This window comes from Atheta coriaria, unplaced genomic scaffold, assembly GCF_025399875.1.
Source record: "Atheta coriaria isolate IRGN ID8LTWV9N9 unplaced genomic scaffold, Caltech_Dcor_3.1 hic_scaffold_6_pilon, whole genome shotgun sequence".
NCBI lineage: Eukaryota > Metazoa > Arthropoda > Insecta > Coleoptera > Staphylinidae > Dalotia > Dalotia coriaria.
Window position 1 is genome coordinate 14,783,044 of NW_027045448.1, and position 27,195 is coordinate 14,810,238.

Genomic DNA, 27,195 nt, shown 5'->3' on the forward strand with positions numbered 1-27,195 from the left:
CTCAAAATTTGCAAAAAAAAAATTACATATTTTTTTCCTTCTTTCTGGTTTGAAAGAAATATTACCAGACGTACGACGTGAGGTACCTACCATACGCTGGTACTGGTAGCACCTGTGCAGGTGCAAACGCCGCGCACGCGCATTCGCCCCGCTTGAGCTTTACACCAAACGAAAGCTCCTTGCCGCTTCGTATATAACGCCATCGCGGCCGCCAGTTACCAGCCAGTCAACATCGCACCACCGCACCGCAATGCACGCCACCCGAGGCTGTCGCTTCGCGTTCGTCGCCGCGCTTGCCGCGTGTGTTTTAACCACCATCTCCAGCGCCACAACTACTCTGATGGATTCTACACATAGTGTGAGTGCCGCCGATGATGGCGACGTCGATCTGCGCCAGCAGCTGCGTACGCTCGGACGACAAGTCACAGTGCTTCTGGAGCGCCGTCGTGAAGACTTGCAGAGCATCGAGGAGCACATGAGGCGGAAACTTATTAAAAGTCAGGAACTTGTTGATGTCCGCGAGGAGATTCGCAGCTTACGGTAAGCATATTTTTATTGCGCGTTGAAATAAAACAACTTTCACGTCGCGTTGGATAAATTTTTCGTTTTTTTGAAGAGAAATGAAAAGTTTTTCGCTAAAGAAAAGCGTGTAATTAGTTAATTCAAGTCTTTTACTTTTAAGAAGAAAAGCTTTTGTTGTAGAATACTAAATATTGTTTAATTAACTTTTCTTGTGTTTAATTTTCGCCTCAATCACTTAATTTCGCATAAAATACGACGTAAAAGCAGCGTCTGCGTATAAAAACGTTTTCGCACTTAATACGCGTGGATTTTTTCGTGCGTCTCGCCGACACATATTACATAAACAATAACAATAACCATAAAATAGCTCATAATGCGTCACCGTTGCCGGCGCCTCCGCCAACACGCTGCTTAGAAACCTAAGCACGAGCATAAGATAAACTCGAAGCTTTTACTATCTTTGCACACATTTATATATTGTGCGGATGTGTGTGCAGATATTAATGTGTGTGTGTGTGTGCCGGGGCTCGGTCGCTCGTATCGTCGGTGAAAGTAAATGATTGTCGCTTAATTAAAATCCCAACAAAAGAAAGCACACCACGCCGCGCACACACGTCGTATATTTCGCGTATTTATGTGCGCTCTGTTTCTATTTGGCTGCAGGAGGATTTTTTGCGTCTTTTTTGCGTTGCTGCAAGCACAAAACAGTTCGCTTTTTGTACGCCCGAGGTCCTAATTCTGATTAAAGTAGTACGTATCCACTACTCCATGGATATTTCGAAATATATTGCAGAGAATTATACAGTGTGGTCTTATTTTAACGAAAAATCTGTCTATAACGATGAAATTTATACAATTTGTTGAGCTTATATTAATTTTTTCGTTTTAGCGTTATAGATTTTCTGTATAACGACGAAAAATATTTTCATTTCTAGCAATTATGAGCTAGAATTTTTTTTAAAGACATGACATCGATGGTAACATTTGAAATATTGTTGTAATTATGATCCCAACATCCCTACAAATTGCAATGCAAATTTCTATAACTTAAGCACGATTTTTCAGCTAATTTGTTTGCGCTACTAGAAAATCATTTAAACATAACACAAGTGAATACAACTGAGCGACGCGGAATTCATATTTAGACTTCAGGAAATATTTACCGGCATTTTTACTAGAGTAATTGAGTTTATAACCAGCGCAACAAAAGATTAAACAGATGCCAATCCGCGTAAAATCTCAATATTTGGTTATTTTTTGTTCCTTGATGGATAAAACATGCAATAAACTCATTGCTCATTCAATAAATTTAATAATTCTTTAAAAAAATTGAATTCTACGTTAAATTCTACATCAAATATGTAAAAATATGGAAAAATACTTCGTTATATGAAAAGTTATTAACAAATAAAGTTGATTTTACTATAAAATAGTAAATAACTCAAATAAAAAATATTTTTTACTAAATTTTAATAAAAAAATATGAAAAACTTAATTTTCACTACATCAAACATCATTTGTTAATATTTTTGTCTCTCTCTATGTAACATCACCTCTCTATAACGTGCAAATGAAAAAAGTAATAAAGCAAGATTTTAATTTCATATCAAATTTCAAGCGTTTTTTAATTTTTAACGATGAAATGTAAAATGTCCAATCGTGGACTCAATCATGGACTCGCTCGTCTGTGTGTGGTTTTAGTTCTCCGCGCGCAGCATAAAGATACGACGCGTTCGCAGAGGGCGAACGGCGAAAGCTTTTCGAGTTTGTTTAATTAACCCGAATGGCCCGAGGCGCTCACCTCGTGCGCGCGCCCGGCGAATGCACCATTCACCCTCGGCTCGCATTGTACATTTTGCACAAACGCCCAGCCGGTTCCGTACACTTTGGTCGCTGGTACGAAAACGTAGATATAACTTCATTATCAAACGCCTATTTACGGCCTTTTTACGCATATAACCAAAAACATTGCCATTGGCATCAGATTTTCCTATATTCACACCAAACATAACAAAAAATCGCTAAATAAACCTCAAAAAAATAAAAATAAAAATTTCATCATTCGAAGGGAAGATAAAGCGAAGATAAAGCAAAATTACAACAATAGAAATGATTAAATTATTAATGTGCATTCAGAAGTCAGGTTCCGGCCCTAAACTCTCTCCCGCCTGTCGAAATGTAACCCATCTCTGGTCCTCCATATTGGATATCGAGCTTGCCACACTTCCATGCATACGAATCCGGCGATATTCAGCGTCATTTATGTGCGCGACGTGCCTCGAGAGTCTATTCTGTGAGTGTGTTGCAGGTGGAAACTCATTGACCCGAAATTCTTTGACCCGCGATAGATTATCTCTCCCGGAGCTGGCTTTTGTTTAAAGCAGCTACAAACGCGATTTTGACTGATTGATTAACGTTCCGCCCGGGTTGTTACGAGTTGCCCGACCACAATGTGTCACTGATGTTCGCTCGTCTTGTTATACTACGAGTACAGCAAACTCAAACAGTAATTTTGCGCATTCCGTGAATGTTCAAATGTTAATTAACACTGATGTTAACATTTTACATTACTGAAATTTTTTCCAGCACGCAAAAAAGGTTTTGGACTTTTTCCTGTCGTTATGTAAATGAACCCTTTTTACATACAAAAAAAAAACCGTTTCGTTATGCGCGGAATTTTTATTTTATCGTTGGAATTCCGGCGTGCTTTACGATTATTGGAAAACGTGCGAAAGTTGTAATTGTAATCGTTTTTGGCATTCCCCAGATTGGACATCGAGCAACTGCGAACCGGGCACAAGGCCCATCACGCCCCGCACGCCGCCTCCTCGATGGGAAATCAAGAAAAGAACGATCATCTCACTGTGAAATGGCTCTCGAATGCCATGCAGGAAGTGCGGACTGAAATGGCCGAGATCCAAACAACGATCAACTCCACCGCCATCTTGGTGGAACGCGAACGCGTTGATGGTCAACTCGCCCTGCTCAAAACCGACATCACCGATCTCAATAAAGCGCTGGAGGTTAGCCGGAGTCAGAACGCCAAGTACGAGGCGCAGATACTCGAGATGCGTGAGGAGATGGCGTCGTTCAAGGACCACTCGAAGGCGACAGCTGTCGCATGCGCCAAGACAAAGAATCAGGTAAGTTTTTAATTTTTTTGCGGAAAAAATTAAATAATACCGGTATTTTTTAAAATTTGGAAATACCGGTTATTTAAACTACCGGTTTTTGTCTTTTCTTGTTTAAATTTTTGGTTTTTTATTTATAAAATTAAAATACCGGTTATTTAAGAATACCGGTATTTTTCCCACCATAAACCAAAATACCGGTATTTTTAAAATTTGTATTTTCTGCTCGAAAACAGTATAATTTTGCAATTTCGTAATTTCCACGCATATTATCATCCCAACCCATTCTTATCATTGTACAATCACACAATGCGAACGTATTGAATTCAAAATAGTGCGCAGTATGTACATTTCCCTGTTAATGTGGGTAGCGAGCAAGAATACCCGAGCATGCCCGCGTTGTGCGCGCGCGGTAAAACGATTTCATAACGTGAAAACGAATCCAATTAACTAGACAAATAGAGGTGCTTAATTTGCGCGCGCCTCTGCCCCACCGCGCACTCTTAACAGTCTTAATTTCGCATTCAGCATGGGGATTTACCCTCGTCGCGAAATATTCGGGTTGACGTTTTTCCACTTATTATCTACGTGCTTTTCCACAATGAATCCCACACACAGTACGAGTAGGTAAAACTAGAACATTTGTACCTACGTCTAAGTTCTATGAAATTGACGTGTTTTTTGCCCTCTGGCGTTAAATGAGGTGTGCGAAACGTTGAGTTATTATATTCCGAGTTTACTACAAAACCAAAAGGGGTTACCACTTGCAAATGTTAGTTATTAATTATGACTGGGTTAATTACTTTCGCGCAGCGCCCTTTGCAACCCTACGTACGATACAATTTTACGACTTGCGGATGAAATACGACTTGGGTTTAAGTGATGCCCGGGACCAAAAATTTCCATTTCTGGAGATCTTCACAATCAAACACAATCCTACATCCGGATAATATTGGTCCAAGACGCAGACCCTACCAAGGGTTTGTTTGCGAATTGTAATTAATGATTTAATTAACGCGCTGACCCTTCAACGGGTTCCAAAAATAAAAATTGCTTGATTCTTTTTATTGACGGAGAAAATCGACATTTAAAAAAATACCGGTATTTTTGCTATCAAATACCGGTATATTTAATAACCGGTATTTTAGAAAATCGTAAGTTTTGAAAAGATGAAACAAAATTTAAAAAAATATATATCTACGTAAAATTAAAAAAAGAAAAAAAAATCAATTAAAAAAAATACCGGTATTTAATTTTTCGAACCAAAAAAGACAGAATTTATTTAATAACCGGTATTTTTCTATCACGTAATAAATATTCCCACCGAAATCTATGCATTCAATTACGACAAATAAAAATTATCTCTGGTAATGTAAATTTAATTTTCCAGCCACCCCCATGGGGGCTGTAGCGCCTGCTGGCAAACATTTGCAAACTAAAATATGCATTGTGTATTTTGTGCGGTTATGCGGAACTGATACGCATCTGCCGCGCGGCGAGCCCGCAATTTTCATATTTTTCTACTTTGCACGCCGCGTCGCGCCCTTGCGCATATGTAATACGACCGCGAAATTCCACCGCCCCCGACCCCGTCAAATATTTCACATTATTATCGTGCATTACAAGCACGCCGTGTGGAATTTTTAATTTCCACGCTCAATCAATAAAATAAAACCTTTAAAAACAAATAAAAATTTACTTCAAACACTTTATACACGACACGTGTCAACCTAACCTCAATTTTGAGCTCTATATCGATTTACGGCGTGTTTCAATCACGAGCGTCGTTTTGTTTATTGCACGGCGTGAATTTTCCGTGCGATTTGATTTACAGCCAACGCAAATTGGCAAAATTTGCCGGCGGAGCCAATTTGAATTTCATCCCTTCGAAAATCGAAATCAACCGGCGTAAAAATGACTAAATTAATTTCTGTACACGTATATGTATTATTGCTCTAGAGAAATAATGACATTATTAAATTGTAGCTAAACTCACGCGTTAATTATTACACAGCATAAAATTTATTTCCTATTTACATTCACGCAAAGGTAGAGAGGAGGAAAACGCGAAAATTGTCGCCGTGGAATTCTTCAAGGATTTATTGCAAATAAGAAAACCGTGGCGTAATTTATCAAAGCGTGATTTATATAGAACACGTTGAGGGTGAAATGGGGCCATCGCGCACCCCCCCAACCCCTCTCATCCTCTTTCTCCCTCCAGCAGAACTTTGGTTCCGGTTGGACGTAAAAAATAAAAAAAAACAGAGCTCAGGAATAGCAATGGGGATGGGAATGCAGAGAGGTAGATAGAAAGCGCGTGTTTTTAAGGGCATCGTTTTTCCCTCATTTCCAACTCGCACCCCCACACCTTCACCGGGCGTTTCTTGCATTCCGCGCATAGCGAATGATGCAACACACAAACAATTTGTCCCAAAATCTAGGCCACTGTGTTTCAGCAGCTTTCGGCTGGCGAGAGAGTACTTCCCGCCTTCAACGCCGCTTCACGTCATCATGTCATGTCACACTTCCCCCGCGAAAAGCGGAAATGTTTGTTGAAAGTCTTGTGATTTCCTCCTGCCTCGTAAAGCTTTCAGCCGGGCGGACAGGTCGCGACAAGTGAATCGGAATTATGATTCGTGTAAAACCCTTTTTACGCCGTTGCCGCTTTTAGTCATCAAACGCGTGCGATGACTCTTGACGACGTGAAAGGGTTGTGACGAGGAACGGGCGTGTAAACAAAGTCGGAATAATTCATGCACACACACACACACAGACACAGAGAAACAAAATTTTGGTGGAGGCGCCGGGGTGTTGGGGAATAAATATAGAGTGACGATGTGACAATATTGCACTCAATCAAAACTTGTTAATGAGTAAATAATTTCAGCCCTTCAAGGACATTGTGTGTTTCATGTGTGTTATCTACTTCACACGTAGGCGAGCATAGATTGGATCGATTAACATCGATCGCCGAGGCGCAATTTTCCGATGTGTGTGCGTGTGTATAATGGAAAAAAGGTTTTCACCCCTCAGCAGGGGTTGAAATTGGTTTTCTATCATGCGGGGATGATGTTTGATTATCACGTTACAGAAAAAACTTGATTTTTACCTTTATTTGATGAAGAATGGAATAAAAACTAACCTGAAACAAAGAAATAATAATTTTCATTATTCACTTGGGTATAATACGAGTGCAGAAATTAATTCATTTAATCTTGATGCGCAATGAAAGTCCCCGAAGGGTCAGCCCCAGGGCATCCCCTTGGGATACGCGTCGATCTCTCGAAAATTGCAATAAATTCACCGCGAGAGGCACTCATGGCATATGATTGTACGCTCGGGTGCGCGCGCATGGGAAAAGTCGCACTCGTGAGAAATAAAAACGCGAGCGTGATGCGAGCACACACGACTTGGAAAAATATTCCGAACCGAAGCGACCGAAAATTATATGTACCCACACACATATATACATATAAAAGAGGAACAGGAGAATTATTCCGCGGTACAAAACGAGCGGGTGATTTATATTTGTTGAATGTGGACCTTCCTGCGAGCGGAGATTAAACGCAGAAACGCAGAAGGTCAAAGAAAACGAACAAAAGTGAAAAGGTCAGACGGTTTTTTCGTCTTCTTTTTTTTTTGTTACGCGGCGAGGAAAGTAACTTTATTTAAACACCGCGCGAGCTTTGTTCAAAATCAAATAGCTACAGGGTATTAAAGATTAAAGAAGTTTTTTTGGAAAATGGAAACAAAAATGTGTTTTTCTCCATAACTATGGGAAATTAAGCTGTGAAATTTTGTATATTGATATATCAGTTCATTATCTACTACACAATATATTTTGCTAGAAAAATGATTTGTAGTTTAATAGTTATTCGTAATTTTGTAAAAAAATGCAACCGATTCACCTCTGGAATTAGTTTATTAGCGATGCCTAAAGTGTGGTGTTGATTGGGTTGCCTATTTCTGCAAAAAATGCTATGCAAAATCAACGATTTTTCGCGATTCTCGCCTCTATTTAATTTTGAAAAATACAGTTTAGCTGTTTTCTAATAGATGGCACCATCATATACCATGTGTGACAGATGGAGTTGGCTGTTTAATATATATAATATTGAGCGTACAGATTTGATAATGCTCGTCTGTCACATCATGATTAAATTATCACATAATTTATATTTGTCAAATATAAAGTGACAACTTTAAAGATTTAAACAACCAAGCATTATTTTATAAATAACAAGCATTTTATACAAAATTCCAACATTTAATTCATATACAATTACATCTACTACAAAAACAGAAAGTTTGTTTTAAAATTAAAACAAAATAAAAAAAAAAAATTAAAATGGACGCAAATATACGCGATAATGCGAAATCCCCGTGGACCGCACAGCGTGAAACACAAGTTCGACTTCATTCCAAAGTCGCCCAAGCACCGACGAAACTTTTTCCAAGTAATAAAACTCGCATGCGCCGCGTTCGGCTCGTGAAACTTTGATAACATTTATGAATTTCGATGTGGCGACTCCGTAGAATGATTATCCCTAAAGGATTCCCGCCCTTGCGTCAACCCACATTCTAACCTCAAACCAAGTTTTAAGAAGACTCTCAACACCCACACACGCTGCGTATTTTTACAACACTCATGATTATTCAACACACGTATATGTATAATATGTATATGTGTGTGAGTATATGGTTTAAATTGCAAAACTTTAACTTGCCGCCTCTTTAAGCAGAGGGTTTATGAATTCCAATCGTTTATCGCTTTCCTCGAGGCGCAAAATTAGCGCAGCCTCGTGTTTGCGTTGAGCTCGCGGGATTTGCGATCGTTAATAATCCGGCTATTATTCATCGACGAAACTTTTCCGCAGCGTGAGCATCCGGACCACGAAAATATTGCGAATATTCGAAATGAAAAACCATTCAATCATTGCGTTAACTTTTTTAATAAGCATCCGGCAAATGCGATCGATTTGGTGCGCGGGGCAAAATAAACATCCGAATCACCAGTGGCGTCGTTATTCTAACATGTTTTACCGATAATTTCTCATTTCTGACGTGATTACACTCGTAACAGTTTTACGACGGGTTAATGCGCCATATTGAATCCTGGGCGAGGAAGAAGTGTTGCGTCGTAAATCACACACTCTTAATCATAAATAATAGAATTTTTATTATTCATGAAATGGCTGTGTTATTATACGGTATTCAAGTGCGCCCGCAGCGAGCGAAATTGTATTCGCTACACTTTCGCAATTTTTTGTTATTTATTCGCAACAATACAGCGTATTATACGCGACACAAATTTGCTCCACACATAAATCACGCGGGGAAAATGCTTGAAATGTACGAGTAAGAAAAGTCGCGGAATAATCATGTTTAGTCACCGAATAGTCGGATAAGAATCACGGAATAGTCGGTAGAAATATGAAAATTTTGAAAATTTATAAAAATTTTATAAAATTCATAAAAATTTGATAAAAGTTATAATAATTTGATAAAATGTATAAAAATTTGATAAAATTTGATAAAATTTAAAAAAAATTGATAAAATCCCCTAAAAATTTGATAAAATTTATAAAAATTTGATAAAAGTTATTTTAATTTGATAAAATTTATAAAAATTTGATAAAATTTATAAAAATTTGATAAAATTTGATAAAATTTATAAAAATTTGATAAAATTTTTATTAAAAACTTGTCGGCTAATAGTTTTGTCGCCGACTAGTCGAATAATATTGGCCGAATAGTCGCCGAAAAAAAATCTAAGTAGGAAAAAATTGAAGATTCCATAAAAATTTGTCAGAATTTCACAAAATAATTATTTTCTGCCGACTAGTCGGTTCAAAATTACCGAATAGTAACCGATTAATCGCGAAATACTTGAAGAAATACATAAAAAAGTCAAAAATTCACTAAAAACACCAAAATATTAAAAAAAACATTACCTTTTTCTTCATATTATGACAGAATAAAGCAATAAAATCAAAAAACTAAAATGTATGCAACCCAATCATCGTTAATAGTGTGTTTACAATGAATAAAACACAGTATTCAACATTCCTGATTACTTCCTACTTGGAAAATTATTAACTATATAATTTATACCGCATGATTAAAATATGAAAACACATCCCCGTCACAATCAAGGCACAAACGCATCGTAATTATGTAAATGTGATGTTGTCGTTAGCGCCAAATCTAAATAGCTTATTGCTTGTTGATTACACGCCCGATGGAGCGGAATGAGCTATGACGCGCTGGCGGCTCGCGCGAATTAATCAAAACCGTAAACATTTAATCGATAATTAAACCGCCGCCGCCATAAATATCGTCATTATCATCGCGTATCTAAACGACGCGCCCACACTCCCCCACCCCTTCACTTTGTTTCGCGTGATAAAAGAATCGTCGTAATACTGAAATATCATTCCGCGTTTGTATAATGCTCCGATAAAATTTAGTCATTCGCTTACGAGTTGGTATACTCGTATCTTCTACGCGCCGTAAATTACCTGACAAGTGGAGTGCTATTAATGTGCTCAGATAGCACTCGATTGAGGTTATGTCTGTCTGTGGCTGAAAATCTTTTGTTTGCAAATGTTTCTTCGATAGACTTTTCTGCTTTAAATCGCATCGCGTTCGATGACAACGACAGCAGAGAGGATTTTTATTTTTTTTGTGCTGTTTGTAAACTGTCCGAAGCACGCCGCTGCGAGTTTCATAAACTAATTGCGGCAATCAATAACCGGAGTGTACTGCAACTATTCAACCGGCAGTATATCGCATCGCGCTTAACTTGAGGTCAACCAATATGTATCATAACATAAGGCACAGCGGATACAAATAACGTATTGCGCTACACCGGACAGGGGATGAAGAGGAGCCGAATTGGCAGACAATATAATGCGGAGACTTGAGGCCGGAAAGCCGGCGTGAAATTGTGATCACGTATACCGGAAATACGGAAATCTCTAATCGATAAGAATAAAAATATATATGATATTAAATAAAACAGAAAAAAGGGGAAATTTTATGATTTCCGGTTTTGGAAAACCAACCGGAAACCGGAAATGAGTCTAGAAATGTATAAAATATTAAATATAATAAAAATTCAAAGGATTTTAATGTTTTCCGGTTTTCCGGTTTTAGAAAAAATAAAAAAACAAATATAAGTAAAGAAATGTTTAAAATATTTTTAAAAACTCTTAAAAATGTAAGATTTTTGTATTTTCCGGTTTTCCGGTTTGTGAAAAAAAAACCAGTGCCGTATTTACTCTGTTGATTACATTGACGTATACCATCGCCACTTGAAAGAATCCTAATTAACTTAAACGAAAGAACTTCAACTTCAACTCGTGCGCCCCGGGAGTGGCTGGCGATGGTGGAAAAAGCGCGGAGAACGAGAACGCAAACAAGATTGGCGACGAGCGTCCGGGTAACAAGGCACTAACAGCCAGTAATCTCTGAATAAGAGTACCAGAGTAGCAGTTCAAGTCGAGTGGTGGAGGAGCCGTTTTCCGCGTTCTACAGACTCTCGTAAGCTGCGGTTTGCCCCGCTGGGGCTCACACGGCGCACTGCAATTGATTTCGAATGTACGACTATTTTTTTTAATCCTCCCAAAGCGAGGGGGTAAATAAATGTTTTTATATTTTCATTGTTATTTTACGCGGTCTTTTGTCTATGCGCGTAATTAAATTATTCATAGTTGTGCATGAAATATGCAATTTTAATTGAAGCGCGCTCTCTTTTTAAAACAATATAAAATTTTTGTTATTGTTGCGCTTTACTTCTTTATGATTGCGTTTTATCAACAGCGCAGGAAAAAAAATTCCACTGGACTTTGATGCGCGTATTTTTTTTCGTTTTTGTTTTTCATATATTGAAATTTGTTTGCGCGTGCTTTGTGTTTTTCCTCCTCCGCCTCGAGAAACGTAACAATTCGTTTGGCGAGCTGTACGAATGGAAGAAACGAAATTGGGCCTGCGTGGAAATTGCCCCTCGACACATACACAATGGACTCTTTAAATTTTACGTTCGCCGGCGCAAACCGGAAGACCTTGCGCTCGACAAACGCCGCCCGGGAAAATTTCCTTCTCCTTTTTTTCTTTTTCTGTGTCTTTTCAAGAGATTATTCCGATAAACACAAACATAAACACAGAAAACACCGGATGACAAAGTTTTGAACACACTGTATGTGCACCATGGTGACATTTTTAGCTAGGGTATTATTTTTTTGACAGGTGGCAACATTTCCCACCCGCTACACAAACAACCCGCCCCCGACATTTCGCTAATTACACCCAGGTATTAACTTACATGCGCAAACAGTAATTAGTCTAATTTAAAATTCACTCTGTGCGCCGGAGAGCGCTTCTCCGCTCACGAGTAACAACTATCCGCGGGCGCATTTATGCTCATGTATATTACACACCCACACATACAGATGTGTTTATATACAGTTTGCGTACAGCCGCATTACGACTTCTTCTCTTTTCGGTCTCAACGTGTTCGCACTCGGCTCGAGAATATGTGCGTCTTTAATAATCCCAGCCGCGAAAGTAGACCGGAGGCCGCAGGCCGGAAATTTGCGCACAAAGAAGCGGCGTGTGTCGAAGTGTGAGCGAAAACAGCGGCGTCTTATCCTTTGATTACATCTTTCAAATTAGCACAGGTAGCGGATGTGGATGTGGATGCGGCGAAAATTGCCACAATGTTTATTATTTTAGACGTATCACGCGGGGAGAGGTATGTTTATCTTATGAAGATATTATTATATTTGACAAGTTATTTATGTAGTAAATAAATAATATTTTAAAACCGCAAAAACCGGTATTTTCTTTCAATGCAAAAATTTCTGGTATTTGGAGCACAAATACAAAATTTTTTAACATTAGAATAGTCTAAGAAAGTAAAATCATAAAATTGTTTAATAAAGAAAGAAAAAACTGCAATTTTAAGATTATTTTTTGAAGAAAATAAAAAATACCGGTATTTTTATTTTTGTTATGAAATTATTTGAAAATACCGGTATTTTTTTTTTTTACAATTTTTTTTAATATTGAACTTCTTTTTTTCTTACAAAAACTGAAAAATGTCAAAAATACCGGTATTTTTTTCAATTTTAGATTTTTTCATTACAAAATGAAAAATACCGGTATTTATTGTGGTCGTAATTTAGGGTTGAGCATTTTACATAAAATCTAAGGTTTAAATTTTTGTAAAATTCATTTAAATGCACAAAAAACAGAAAAATTTAAAAAATACCGGTATTTTTAAAGCGTTTTCTTTATTTTTCTTTTTTCTAATTATCTTTTCCTCTTTTTTCTTTGTTTCTTGCCAAAATTTTAATTACATTTAAATAAGAAAACATCTCTCCTTTGAAGTTTCTCTCCCCCATTCTCCAAACAAGAGTTGTTTGTATGTTATCCTCCCACACGTAACAAAATACCTAATTACACATCGACATCGCCATCACGCAGTATAGATTTATTAGAACTCGCTTCCTTCCTCCCTACTGTATTCTATTCTCTTCACATTATTTTTCCCGGATATACGATACGCATTACTATTACACACTGCAAGTAAAAGAAGCAATTTAAATGTTAAACATTTGCCGGTCTTCGCGAAGTGAAACCCAAAAGTAAAGTAAAGTAATCCAAAAGAAAAAGACACTCCGCAATCGCGTTAATTACGTAATTAAAACTGACGACAGCATTGCCACGCGAAATTAGTTTCGCCAAGTTTTTTAAGTGCATTTTAATATTTCCACGGACGTTTTTCGCGCGCGCGAATTAGCGAAAAATTAAATTTTTGTCATTCACATTCACTCTCTTCGTGAGACGTTAATTGCAGATTGGCGAATGTGTCATCAATTATGAACTAACGCAACGAACGTGCCTCGCGCCGTCCTCCACGACAGGTGCATGCGCGCGCGCGTTAATTCGGGAAAATTATTTATGATCGAAAGCGCATTGCGCCGGAAAGTTGAATTACGAAATTGGCGAAATGAGCGCACGTAACACACCCGGTGTGCGTGGTCGACGTCGGCATCGTTTTTTTATCTTCTTTTGCAACTTCAGCGTCGAGCACGGACGTAAAATAATTTATAAAATTTCATGATACTCTTTGCGACGCTCTCCACCCGGCTAGTAGCGGGAAGTGTTGATAAGCTGCAAAGTCGCCGCTCGTTTAACTTTGTGCAAAGCGCTGCTTCGTGTCGGCGCTGAATTAAAAATGCGCCTGCAATAATCTCCGGTATTCGGAGCACAAGCGCTGCAGGCGCAACCTGCACACGTTGCAATCCAAACTTTTTAACAGTGGAATAGTCGCAGGGGGTGAAATCATAAAAGTGTTATTTTAGGAAATGAAAAAATCGGTTTTAAGAGGTTTTTGGAGAGAAAAATTAAAAATACCGGTATTTTTTTAAGTGGTATTTTAGAGTTAAGAAGTTTGCATGGAATGATAAAACCAAAATTTTTGAAAAATTCTTTTTGGCGTATAAAAACGATAAAATTAAAAAATACCGGTTTTTTATAAAAAAAACGAAAAAATACCGGTATTTTTTTCATAAAAAAATCTTAAAATTTAAGTTCTTTTCTATTCTACAAAAACTGAAAATTTTGAAAAATACCGGTATTTTCGTTTTTCATAGGTTATTTTGTGATTAAAATAAAAAATAACCGTATTTTTGGGTTGATATTTTAGGGTTAAGAATTTTACAAGAAAAGCAAAGTAAAAATTGTCACAAAACTCCTTTGAGTGCACAAAAACAAAAAATACCGGTATTTTTAGCTTTTGCACGACGTGAACATGAAAGTAAAGTTGAAAATTTTGGAAATCTCCTCGGAGCGCACGAAAAACTTCACCCAACTTGCAAGTTCTGTCACAGTACGAGTATGACAATACCGACAAAATCCGAAAGGGGTGTCGGGGGCGGCACTGAGTGCGCATGATGCGCGTGGAATTTTTAATGCGGTGACGATTTATAACGCGCACGACAGCACAATTTCTCGCGAATTGTCGCACGTACCTACATATCGCACCCATGTTCGACAGGCAGCACTTTAAAAATCCGACGCGCTTCTTTCCATCCAGCGCAAAAATTCCGTGTCGTCGGAATCGGAATTTTGTTCGTGCGCAAAAAAACGCGTGCATTTATCCGAAACCGGTCGCTCATGACCTGAATTGCGTGCGTAATGTACGACGCGTAGAGTAAATGAATACGAATTCCGCTCGGCTCTTCCAAAAGCACAGCTTGCAAGTGCATTTATTACCGCACTACGAGAGAGGCGAAATTGCAGTCGAAAGCGTGCGCGCGCGCGCTATTCACTTTTTTTTATTGTTTTTGCTTTGCTGGCGGTGCAAACAACGGGAAGAAAATGAGTGCGCCATTGCGCGCACATTCACCGGGTAATAATATTTGGCGAAGGGAACCAGAGTTGTTTTCTACGAGTCCGAGGATGTGAATTTCCAGGCGTAAAACGCCTTGAATATGCATGTAACGACCACGGTGCTGTTCTTTATCGTGCGCGTTTCGGAGGTTTGGGAGCTTTTATTCGCTTGCGGAGCGAAATTTCTAAAATACGAATGGTGCTAACTTGGTTGCATGACCATTCTCAAGACTACCTGCTGCTTCGCATTCTCATATGTAATATGTTACTTATATTTCTATTGGAAAACAATGTGGGTTGCGTTAGGCAACTTTTTATACGAAAATTTTGATTTTTTTGATTTTTCTGCGTAAAAAGTAACAAAATATTGAGTAAAACATTAAAAAAAATTAAAAATGATGTCTGGTGACATAACCAACAATATTCTGTCATTTATAGTTTGACAGCTGTCACATAATTTAATGAATTTTAATATTTCTTTGCAAAAACCAACAAAAATTGCTTTTTATTCAATTAAAACTGAAATTAATATAGAAAAATTAATTTCGGTGATTTTAGGCAACTTATTACACAAGATTTTCGATTTTGTGCATTTTTCTGCGTAAAAAGTAACAAAATACTGAGTAATACATTAAAAAAGTATAAAAAATATGTCTATTGACATAACCAACAAAATTCTGTCAATTATAGTTTGACAGCAGTCACAGAATTTCATGAATTTCAATATTTCTTTGATAAAACTAACAAAACTTGCTTTTTATTCAGTTATAAATGAAAGTATTATAGAAAAAGCAATGTCAGTGATGCTAGGCAACTTATTACACAATATTTTTGATGTTTTGCAATTATCTGAGCAATAAAAAACAAAATATCTCAAAAAACACCAAAAAAAAACTTTGAAAAACAATAAATTTCTATTTAAAGTTATGCCTCTTGACCTAATCTACAATATTCTGTCATTTTCGTTTGACAGCTAATGCAATATTTCATAAAATTAATATTTCTTTCAAAAAATACCAAAAATTCCATTCTTATTCAGTTAGGAATGAAATTATTATAGTGACACTTGTATACATGGGTAAACCGAGCAGCTTGTTGAAGTTTTTGAGACGGTTGGTAATCGGTCGGATGCGTTTTGGAAAAGAGCAGGTGTTGTGCGTCCGAAACGAGATGTCTTTCGTTTCACCTGCCGACCCGCTGACCAACCGCACGCCGCGCCGCCGAAACGACTACCTGCATCATTATGCACACATGTGTGTCCAGCAACTCTCTCGATAACATTATTGCGCCGCAAAGCCGATATTGCCGAACTTTTATTATAAGCTGGACGCCAGCCGGCTTAAATAAAAAATAAAAAAGATACACAGCGCGGTCTACAACTCGTATAACTATACCGGCGATCGTTTCGATAAATTTCCGAGCGCGCACGGCATTAAAAACCTATTGAATTCATGAAATATTTTCGGGATGTGGCAATATGCTTTGCCAAAGGAAAAAAGGCAAACAGTAAAAGAAAAACATAAAAGTAGATAATAACATCAAAAAAACGTTAAAAAAAAGAAAAACATTTCGTGTTTTCCAGTATTTTTTTAAGCAAAATACATATCGGTATTTAATACAAAAAGTACCGGTATACCGGTATCGAAACCGGTATTTCTCAGAGTACCGATATACCGGTATTTGTTGCAAGTAATATTGTGTTGAAAATTTTTAATAATTGAAAAGAAAAAATACCGGTATACCGATATTAATACCGGTATTTAATACAAATAATACCGGTATACCGGTATCAATACCGTTATTTCTCAAAATACCAATATACCGGTATTGTATTGAAAATTTTTAATATGTGAAAAGAAAAAATACCGGTATACCGATATTAATACCGGTATTTCTCACTCCTAGTTGGAATTTCCTAGTTTTTTTCGACCGTTATAAACCGTCATCCATAAATTAAAATAAAAACAATTGATACGTTTTAATTACATAAAAATTCTCATTGTATCCGTTGAATTACTTAAGTTTTGCCAGCGCCGGCGAAGCGCAAACATGACCGTTTTCGTAACGAACACATGTCGGCCATTTCAAAGGGCTGAAGGGCTGAAACGCAACCACACTGCAGCCTTTTTCTTAACGATAATTGCATTACGCTCGCCTCTTTAACTGCCCCGCCGAACAATTTCGTTTCGTGCGCTGCTTCGCCTTTTTATTATGCGGCGGCAGCATGGCGCGATGTTATGCATTGCTTATAACATACACGCGCGTGCGAAATTTCAGCTAACGCACCTTAATAACCATTGTTATTAATTGTTGTTGCGCGGGCTAATAAAGAATCGCAATTAACTCGACTGGCTTTATTTCCACCAACAACAACAACAATTTCATTTGTTATATTTTGGTACAAATAGTCAAAAGAGTATTGTACCTGCCTACAATTTGTAATAAATGTTAATCTTGATCGCGATATGTGGAATTAATGACTCGTATTTTGATTTATACCGGTATTAGGGGTGTAAAATACCGGTATTAATATCGAAATACCGGTATTTTTTATTTCAAATATTAAAAATGTTAAATTTTGCAATATATACCCGAATACCGGTATTAGTGGTGTGAAATACCGATATTAATACCGGTATACCGACATCTAAATTACAAAATAGAAAAAATTCAATTTTGTCCATTAAACTCTTACACCCAAAGCATTTACGTGGTTTTATCGTCGAATATAAAATACTACGACATTTCTTAATGCTCAAACGTAAAACATTTCATTTCACTGCAATTCCGCGTGAATACCGAATGATTTACCAATGTCACAGTCGGTACTTCACACTGCAAGCGGCCTGTGTTTATTGCATTCCGGTGCAACATAACCTCAAACGCACACGGGACGCGTATCAGCGTTGACCTGATCGCCGGACTTGTTCATAAATAATTGAGCACCAGCGCCAAAAAGCCAAAATGCACTCCTGCATAACCGCCGGCGCCGGTTAACGTATCCATCGAAAATTTATTAGCGTCGCTCTGGTCGTGTGCAAGTTGGCGGCTCCATCGAAGTGCGAATCAAAAATGCACCCGCTTCACCGGCGACCAAATATATAACGCATTCAAAGTTAATGCCAAATTTAGCGTGCATAATGCACGATGCGCAACGCGAGCGCCGTAATTAATTTAGGCCAGCACGCAGTTGCAAAACGCAACTGTTTCGAGCGCTTAATAAGTCAGATATTAATAATTCGATTATGTCTACTGGTATTCACGCTGTAAACGTTTATGTTTCAGAATGTAAAATATGAAGAAATCATATTTTAGTAATTTTCGATTTGTGCTGTATAATATGCACAATTTGGGGTTAGGTTATGTTTTATGTAGAGTTAAGTTTGACGCATGGTGTCACATCGAGTATATTGGGTTGCCACTCTGAATTTTTGCAGGTGAAAGCAACTTTGAAGTCATTTTTGACAAGGTTCCCATGGTGCGATTTTAATTATTTTGAGCTTAAACGATGGCTGATAGCCTGTTCTTTATTTTTAGCTTTATTTGCTTTGATTTCTGATTTATCTCTTTTAGTAATCTTTAATTTTGTCTAAATTCCGGCTTTTTTCAGAGCTTTTCAAACTTTAACTGCTTGTAACTCCGAAAGTTTTTAAAGAAAATCATATTATTTGATATCAATAGAAACACAATTTAATCCTCTTTAAAACCATATCAAAATAAATTTTGTAATATAAAAATTACCCGAGTTATCCGCGTTTATTCACAAAAAATCAAAATCAACTAAATTTCCTGATTCAACACATTCCCAGCCGGTTTTCGTGTAGATTCCAGCCAATATATAAGAAAAATTACGTGTGAGGACAATGAATGATTTTCCTTGAAGTCCCTGCGAAAGTGCTGATCGGGAATTCGTCCGTATTCGGCAGTAAATTGAAAATATTCGCACATTCCGCTCGTGGCATGCGAATAATCGCATTGAAAGCAATATGCGTTCATAATGCGCGCGTATAAAAGTCGGCGAAATATTATAATAGAATACCGGGGGCCGGATGCGGATGGAAAGCAAAAGCAGGACGAGTATTTGTATTCGAGCCAAAGTGCTCAGAAGAAGCGAAGCTTTATCGAAATCGATTCTTGAATTTATATTATCCGGCGCGCCGTATTTCACTATATGGAGCATGTTATACAAAAGCGTCCATCCGACCATCAATTTGCGTTTGGCCCCTATACACACACACATTGATACAGAATAAGAAGCATAGAGAGAGAAAAAAAAAAGACGGTTACAAAGAGACGGACAGGTGGAAGTACGCGTAGAATAAATGAATGGAAAATATACCAATACTTGTCCTAACAAACGAATTTTTTTCATGTTTTTGCAGCTGAAAGCCGCACAAATGGAATGGTCGTACAATTGGAAGAAGTTGCGGCCCATCAGCGGAATTGAAAACCGTAGCCGACGGCACTCCGTCGATCCGGAAGACAACCAAAGTCACTCACGCCACCAGCGCATCCTTAAAATGCACATTGTCGAACTGGAAAAAACAACGCGCAGTCTACAAGCGAAGAACACGAATCTCGAGAGTCAAATCCACCAACTGCAAACGCAAATCTCCGAATTACGCCCGCCGATGCAACCCGAAGACGACGTCTATGACAGAATCAACGGCAACGAGGTGGAAAACTATCTCAAGCAGCACAAAATCAATGAAATCAAAACCGAAGGCGTTCAGATGCTGGACGTCGAACGCCAGCAGAGCATCAATACGAAGGCGATCGGCAATCTGACCGAGCAATTCGCCAACTTCGACAAGCTGCACTCGTCCGTGCTGGAACTACTCGAGAACGTGGAGAGCATCGAGGATCGCGTCGATAAGCTCATGCCCGAGTTCCGCAAGGAGATATCGAAATTAGAATTTCAGGCGGCGGATGGCAGCTCCAAGCTGGCGGCGCTCAAAGAGGACGCCGCCAACATTCGCGCCTCTGTGAAGGCGATTAGTGTCAGCGTGTCGAATCTCCAGGATAAAACCGATGCGGATGCCAAGCGTCTCATGGACATTTCAGCGGACGTCGACAATTTGAAGAAGTCTTCCCTGGTACAGACTTCTAAACTACACGATCATATTTTAAAGGTAAAAACCGTTATTTTTCACCCAAAGAATAAAAAAAATAATAAAAACTTTTTTTCTTAGAGTGAATCTTTGACAGCTGATGCAAACGCAACCAAAACAACGATCCACCTCGTCCAGGAACTGAAATCTTTCGAGAATGAGTATAAAAGTATCGTGAACAAGCTGCCGCACGACTGTAACGCCGTAGCGGGTCCCACCGGTGTGTACCTCATCTCCCCCGGGGACGGCGAACCGATCCTCGCGCACTGCAGCGATGGATGGACGACCATCCAGAAGCGCTACGATGGTTCGGTGAACTTCAACCGCAACTGGAACGACTACAGCAACGGTTTCGGCTCGGCGACCGGTGAACACTGGCTGGGTAATCGGAATCTCCACCACCTTACCGCCAGCAATTGCACCAGTCTACAGATCAACATGAAGGACATCTACGGTAAATACTGGCAGGCAAACTACGAGGATTTCCGTGTCGCTGACTTCGAGCATGGATTCAGACTACATGTTGGAGGATATCGTGGGAATGCGAGTGATGCGTTGGATTATCAAAACAAAATGGAGTTTTCAACCGTTGATAATGATCGGGATATAAGTAATACGCATTGTGCGAGTAACTACGAAGGTGGCTGGTGGTTCTCGCATTGTCAGCATGCAAATCTCAACGGGAGGTATAATCTGGGACTCACCTGGATGGATAGTTCGAGGAATGAGTGGATTGCTGTCGCTACAAGTGAGATGCGGCTGAGAAAACGCGAAGTTTGTTAGTGTAAACATATTTTAAGCACGGAAGAAGAAAAAGAAATGACCCTCAGCCAGTAGGAACCAAAGATGCAGCTAGTTCATTGTTTGTTATTCTAGTTAGTAAAACGTAATATGCGTGGTATCGATTTTTGTTTTCGAACGTCCCAAGTCTGTAAATATAATGATAATTTACTAATTTATTCATCGGCGTCACTAAACATAAATGTCATATTTGATTATCGATTCGAGCGCGTAATGAGATTACGCGCGTTCGCCACCAATTCATTTTCTGTCATTCATCAGCGCCATCGCAAAACTGCCATATCATCTAATTGTATTAATTGACGTTGACGGCGTGTATAGGTGTAAGATGTAAGAAGGAAAACAAAGCGTCTGTACATATTTATTGTTTAATTGTTAGTCCCGCTCGGAATATCGATGAAGCAGCGTTGCGTTTGTTCTGAGTTTAACTTTAGATACTCTAATGCGTTCCAGCTTACAAGTCAGTTATAATTTTGTACATAAGTAAGTGGATATTATACAGTTTACCTTTGTACGTACCAATGATGCATTCAGTACTTATTTTAATAATAAAATGTTCAATTGATTAACCAATTTGTTTATTTTTTTTATTACAAACTAAATTTGTGTTGTTTCAAGCACATTGTACACTCTAGCGGTGAAAAGATTAACTAAATCGTTACTTAAGTTGAGTTTTAAGTATATTGCGCATGCGTAGTGAACTTAACTGAGTTAACTCGGTTTCATTTGACTTGTGACATCAACAAACTGTTTCAGCTCGTTTCCAAGCCTCTTTGCAACATCCAACGTGGATTTCAACTTCCTCTTCAATGATTAAACATCAGAAATGTCGAGTTTTTCCGGTTTTAGTGAAGCAGACATTGCCAAATTACAAAATGGCGAGAGACTCACACCAAAAAATTCCAGTAAATATATAATTATTCATTAAAACATACGAATAATTAATTTATTTTGTTAATTTTGCAGCTGTGACCAAAAAGAAGCATCCACCAGCAATGGTGATGAAAGCAAAACCATCGAAACAAGAAATAAGAAACCAAATTACATTGGAATCTAAATTAACTGCCTCTGATTTGCCTGATGAAGCTAAACTAGTCAATGTTAGCTTATCACCACCCACAATACCATCACAAACTGTAGTAAATGATGAGAAAACAGAAAAGAAACCAATTGACTTGGATGAATTCACACAGAAGCAGAAATACATGGAAGAACAAAATCGAGTGAGAAAAGAACAAGTTGCAAAGGCACTTGAGGATAGAACCAAGCGAACTTTGCAAGAACAACAGAAACTAGTGGCAATACAAGATGAATTCAAAAAGTTAGATGATTCACTCTCAAATGATGTGAAAATATTAAGGAAACAAATTGAGAATGCCAGTTATGACTACACAGAGGCACAGAAAAAGTATCATAAGATTGAGAAGGAATTCCTAAATGCAAAAATGCACCTGCACCAAAGGCTAGAGAAGAAAGAAATGCTCACAGAGCATTTATGTGCAATAATTGAGAAAAACGAAGAGCGCAAAGCGGAAAAACTTAACGAATTACTTGCGAAACTAGAAATATTAGATTGTGAGGCTGATGCTGATACAAATGCAAATGAAAATGGTAAAATTCAAGATAGTGAAATCAGCTCTAATCAGTAACACGCTGCAACGCTAACCAACAATATTGTTAACGACGAAATTTGTATATTTTTATAACGGTACGCATGAAATGCGGTATGTATTAACTTATTATATCTAATAAATCAAATTATTTACCTTGTAAGCAGCTTTTGGACTGATTCTGGACCCATTTTTCACGTTTTTTTCACTGCACTAAATTATTTCGCGAGATAAGACGCGTTACTGACGCCGTTAGTGAAAACAATAACGCGCGAAAAGGCGTTAGTTAGATAAGTTGGTATTAGGCAAATAACAATACACCTACGCCATCTGCAGGAAACAAATTAAACTAACCTTAAATTTAAATTAAAAATTTTAATTTATTGCATTTTGCCTTATTTTCAGTATAAATTGTATAATTTTGGATAATACTTACATAAATTAAGTTTGTTTACTTTTTGTTGTTGTATTTGTACTTGCAGTTGCACCTTTGGGGTATAAAAGTGGTTGGTATCCAATTTCTCGATGAAACTCTTCGATTGGTTGCTCCCAACGTTTTTCATAGTAAACATTCATCAAGGGTTTAATTTTGTAGGCAGTATGAATCGCCCAGGGAAGGTGATACTTGACATAAAGCTCTCTATGCCTTAAATATAATATAAAGTAAAATATATGTTAAAATAAGTAAAAAATGTGGACTTACTTTGGTTTTAATCGCATTCCACCAAACAGTGCTCCAGAAACACACATAGGTAGTCTTGTTTGTATTGCTTCCACCCATTTTACAGTACATTCACCTACAAAATAAGTAATTTAAAGAAAAACTTAATAAAAACATTAAAATACAGTGTAGCCTCGTTATAACATAATTTCTTCGTTATAACATTACAGCTTCTCTGTATAATGATGAAAAATCAGAAGCCAATCCACATAAAATCCTAATATTCTGTTATTTTTTGTTCCTTGATTAAACAACACTCGTTTAAACATCATAAAACACCTGACTACACCATATTTAAACAAAACGCTCAGTAGGTTATTGTAATGAATGATTACTTCACAATTACCTAACATATTCGTAGGCATTTCAAGCACGGCGTGAAATAGGTCGTGAACTTCGCGGTACCGCTGCATCACGTACGCCGACTCGACATCATCAACAAATTGCACCGGCAGCCTTGCATCCGGCGTCACGTTCTACAAAAAAAACAAAACAGAAAAGCCTCACAATCAGACGATTAACTCACTCCGCAGCTCAGTCCATAAATTAAACAAGTGATGATTTCATTTAATTACACATTTATCTACTATGTTAATGTACTCACGAGCACCGCATGAATGACTAATTGATTCTATGTACCAACAACTCAACTTTCATTAATCCGATGAAATAATACTAAACATTCCACGCGAATAACTTACATTAACGATTAGAAAATTACTGTACATCTTTCCAAAGGTACCCTCTGGGTATGCTTTAAGTTTCTCCAAATCAACAGTCTTCGAATTTATTCGTGGACGCTCACGGAGGATTCGTTGACCTTCCTCGCAAGCCTCCATTCGCTCTCTGATGAATTGTATTGCACCGTAGCCTAAAAATTATACTTTTACTCATTTAATTTCAACAAAAAACAAAAAAATTAAAAACTTATAATTTTTACCTGTTGTTTCACCCATAGTTGCAATCATATCACCCCGATGTGGATCATACAACGCCATTAACCCAGCCCCGACTCCCAGAAGTGTTTTTTGAAAGAAATTCGTCTGGATATGATGCTTCTTAAAGTATTCCTCGAAACAATCAATACGTTCACCTTGAGCAGCGTTTTCACTTCGAGTTTCTTGCGTTTCTTGATGCACTGCACGTTCATAACCGCAGTTCAAACGCTTTGCAAGTAAAAAACGTCCATGGACGTGTCGAAGCATCTAAAAATCACAATTACAATAAAATTTCACAACTTATCGCTTAAATTATGCAACAATTGGTATTCAATTGATTATAATTTATAAAATCATACATGAATTCAATACAAATACATAGAATCTATTACAATATACAAGATTTTCTACAAATCACAGATTATTACATTCCAGAATCATTTTTACAATGGTTCCATAACAGAAAAACCATCAAAAATCATTCATCAACTATGGCAAGTCATTACAATAATTATCCTAGTGTGACATTCGAGGTAATCCATTAAAAGTTAAAAATTTACAAAATTACAGTCCTCTGAACCACAAAAATCAACTTAATCCTTTAACATAACCAAAATACGTGATGATAACATTGTTTTTTTAATTTTGAAACCAAAATGGCACGATAAAAACGTAATTCTTCCAAATCAGTTAATCCATGAACAAATCCAGCATAAATTCGCTCGTTCTAGAATCCCTAGACACTCTAGACACTCTAGATAACCTAATAATTAAAGGAACTATCTTCTAGATATATACAAACGTTTAAATTTATAAAATTCAAACATTTTAAAGTTTTACAATTGCACTGGAACTCGTCTTTTCCTTCACCACATCTGTCCTTTGACTACAATACAAATAAATCAAACTGCCCGCAACACTAATATTAATCCCTATACAATTCACAGTGGAAAAGATATAGTCCTTCCCAAACACCATCCCAACATAAGTAATACACGCGTTTTTAAAACATCCAATTATACTTGTCCCCAGCGCCGAATTATACGTCGTGCAAAGATAAACACTATAATTCAGAATGAATCCCATCAGACAAGACATCCCAAACTGCGCTAGAAACCATCTATTACCCCATCCAGGATATTCATATCCCTGGAGTAATTCCCCAGTGAGATGTGCCATAATCAACGTCGGAATCAAAATAAACAACGCATTGTAAAACATCAATCCACATTTACCCATTTCATTCTTCGTCTCGAGTTTTAGCTTGATATAAACACCATTCGCAGCGCTGAAGATGTTATTCAGGAAGATATAGGTGTATCCTACCGCGCTGAATCCTAAATCATCATAGGCAGCTATCAATGCGCCGATGATCATGATGTAGACACTCAGAGTAATGTTAAGATTCGGCTGGACATTGAGCAGGTAATACTCAGCCCACATTGTAATGAGTATCAAGAATCTTCTTAAGGCGGTGTACATAGGTAAACTTAATTCTTTTGTTCCTCCCAGGCCGAAGATAAGATTCCCCATGTTGATCATTGGAAGTGGTTGAAGTTTGAAGAATGTCTCACTGTTTAAGTCTGGGAAATCGATGATTTTTATCATTTTCGCTGTGTAGAGGAGTAGAATGGTGGTGAGGATCTGCCCGAGGCCCAGACACATCCCAGACGGGAAGTTGTAGTTGGTGAGGATGTTCTTGTTGACGATGGTGATCGTGAACGAAGAGAATGCGTAGAATAACGCAGAGGCCACGCGCTTCCACATGATGATGTCGTCGGTGTTTGGGTGATGTTGATGTTGGTTTGCCTTGTGTTACTTTTGTGTTGCTTGTGTGCTCATTACTTTCGTATTTGTTTGCAGTTAGATAAAAATTGAACAAATACACGTTTACGTTAATAAGTAGCGGCGAAACTGACAAGTATACCACACGTCATTTACATTATTCATGTGGTGTGGTGTTGGAATTTTACATTTTGCGAATGAATCAATTATTTGCGCCACGTATGGATTTATGGATGTATTGATTATCGATAAGTGAAATAAGTGAATTTTATGTGTTTGATTTGATTTGCTTGCTGTTTATGTGATGTTTTCATTCATGTTTGATTCACTGGTTCACTAGATGTAGAATGCTGCGGTGTTCCGGTTTCGGACGCTTGTTTTTCGAGTTTACACGTTTACGTCACGTCCATTCTTAACCGGCGTCGCGCCACAACTACGCTACGCCGACGGCAAACATAAAGTAAAGTCTCTGTGGTGTAGATTTCGGCGCGTAGCGGTACCCTCCGAGGGGTCAAATAGTCAGATGTGTGTCTGTGAGTGCCAATTTCAGGTAGCCGAGAATAAAATGGCACCGAAGATCCGTAAGATAATATTTTCGAGAAAATATATACATTTCAATGGAATATATGATGTTTTCAAGAAGCAGATGTGATCTTAAATATTGATTTAGTGATTTATTATAACTGTAATTGTTTCGCGTGATTACTCATCAAATAAATTCGATTGTTTTGTGTTTCCGACGCATGTACGTGTAAGCACAAACATCTCCATTGGTAAAGTCTCGTAAAAATAAACCGAACGCCGAGAATAAACTTTATCGCGTTTGATGTCTAAATGCAGACAAATTATGCAGATGTTCTTGAAACAGCGTTACGTGGCCCGCGCGGAATTTCGCCACGTCTATAAACTTAGAATAAATACAGTGTAGCCTCTTTATAACAACATAGGAACCAAAAAATAACAAATATTGATATTTTACGCGGTCTGGCATCTGTCTAATCTTTTGTAAACTGTTATAAACTGAATTACTCTAGTAAAAATGCCGGTAAAGATTTCCTGAAGTCTAAATATGAATTCCGCGTCGCTCAGTTGTATTCATACTTGTGTTATACGAAATGATTTTCTAGTAGCTCTGTAAACGTGCACCCCAACAAAATTAGCTGAAAAATGTGTGCT

General features: G+C 37.8%; 3 protein-coding genes across 3 annotated transcripts; 2 read left to right on the top strand and 1 right to left on the bottom strand.

Annotated features, from left to right (window-relative positions):
- The first annotated feature begins 236 nt into the window (after positions 1–236).
- LOC135793515 (protein scabrous-like) lies at positions 237–21,534 on the top strand. Its single transcript, XM_065304512.1, has 4 exons — positions 237–540; positions 3,290–3,665; positions 19,436–20,185; positions 20,246–21,534. Exons 1-4 carry the CDS (start codon positions 251–253, stop codon positions 20,945–20,947), a joined length of 2,118 nt encoding a protein of 705 aa, XP_065160584.1. The 5' UTR covers positions 237–250; the 3' UTR covers positions 20,948–21,534.
- Positions 21,535–21,670: 136 nt separating this feature from the next.
- Gorab (Golgin, RAB6 interacting) lies at positions 21,671–22,738 on the top strand. Its single transcript, XM_065304513.1, has 2 exons — positions 21,671–21,870; positions 21,932–22,738. The coding sequence occupies exons 1-2, from the start codon at positions 21,792–21,794 to the stop codon at positions 22,612–22,614; spliced, it is 762 nt and encodes a 253-aa protein (XP_065160585.1). The 5' UTR covers positions 21,671–21,791; the 3' UTR covers positions 22,615–22,738.
- Positions 22,739–22,935: 197 nt separating this feature from the next.
- LOC135794774 (solute carrier family 35 member D2-like protein) lies at positions 22,936–27,111 on the bottom strand. The gene is made up of 6 exons (XM_065306165.1): positions 25,066–27,111; positions 24,237–24,501; positions 23,998–24,167; positions 23,643–23,772; positions 23,279–23,372; positions 22,936–23,221 (listed from the first exon to the last, which is right to left on the bottom strand). Exons 1-6 carry the CDS (start codon positions 25,999–26,001, stop codon positions 23,017–23,019), a joined length of 1,800 nt encoding a protein of 599 aa, XP_065162237.1. The 5' UTR covers positions 26,002–27,111; the 3' UTR covers positions 22,936–23,016.
- Positions 27,112–27,195: the final 84 nt, after the last annotated feature.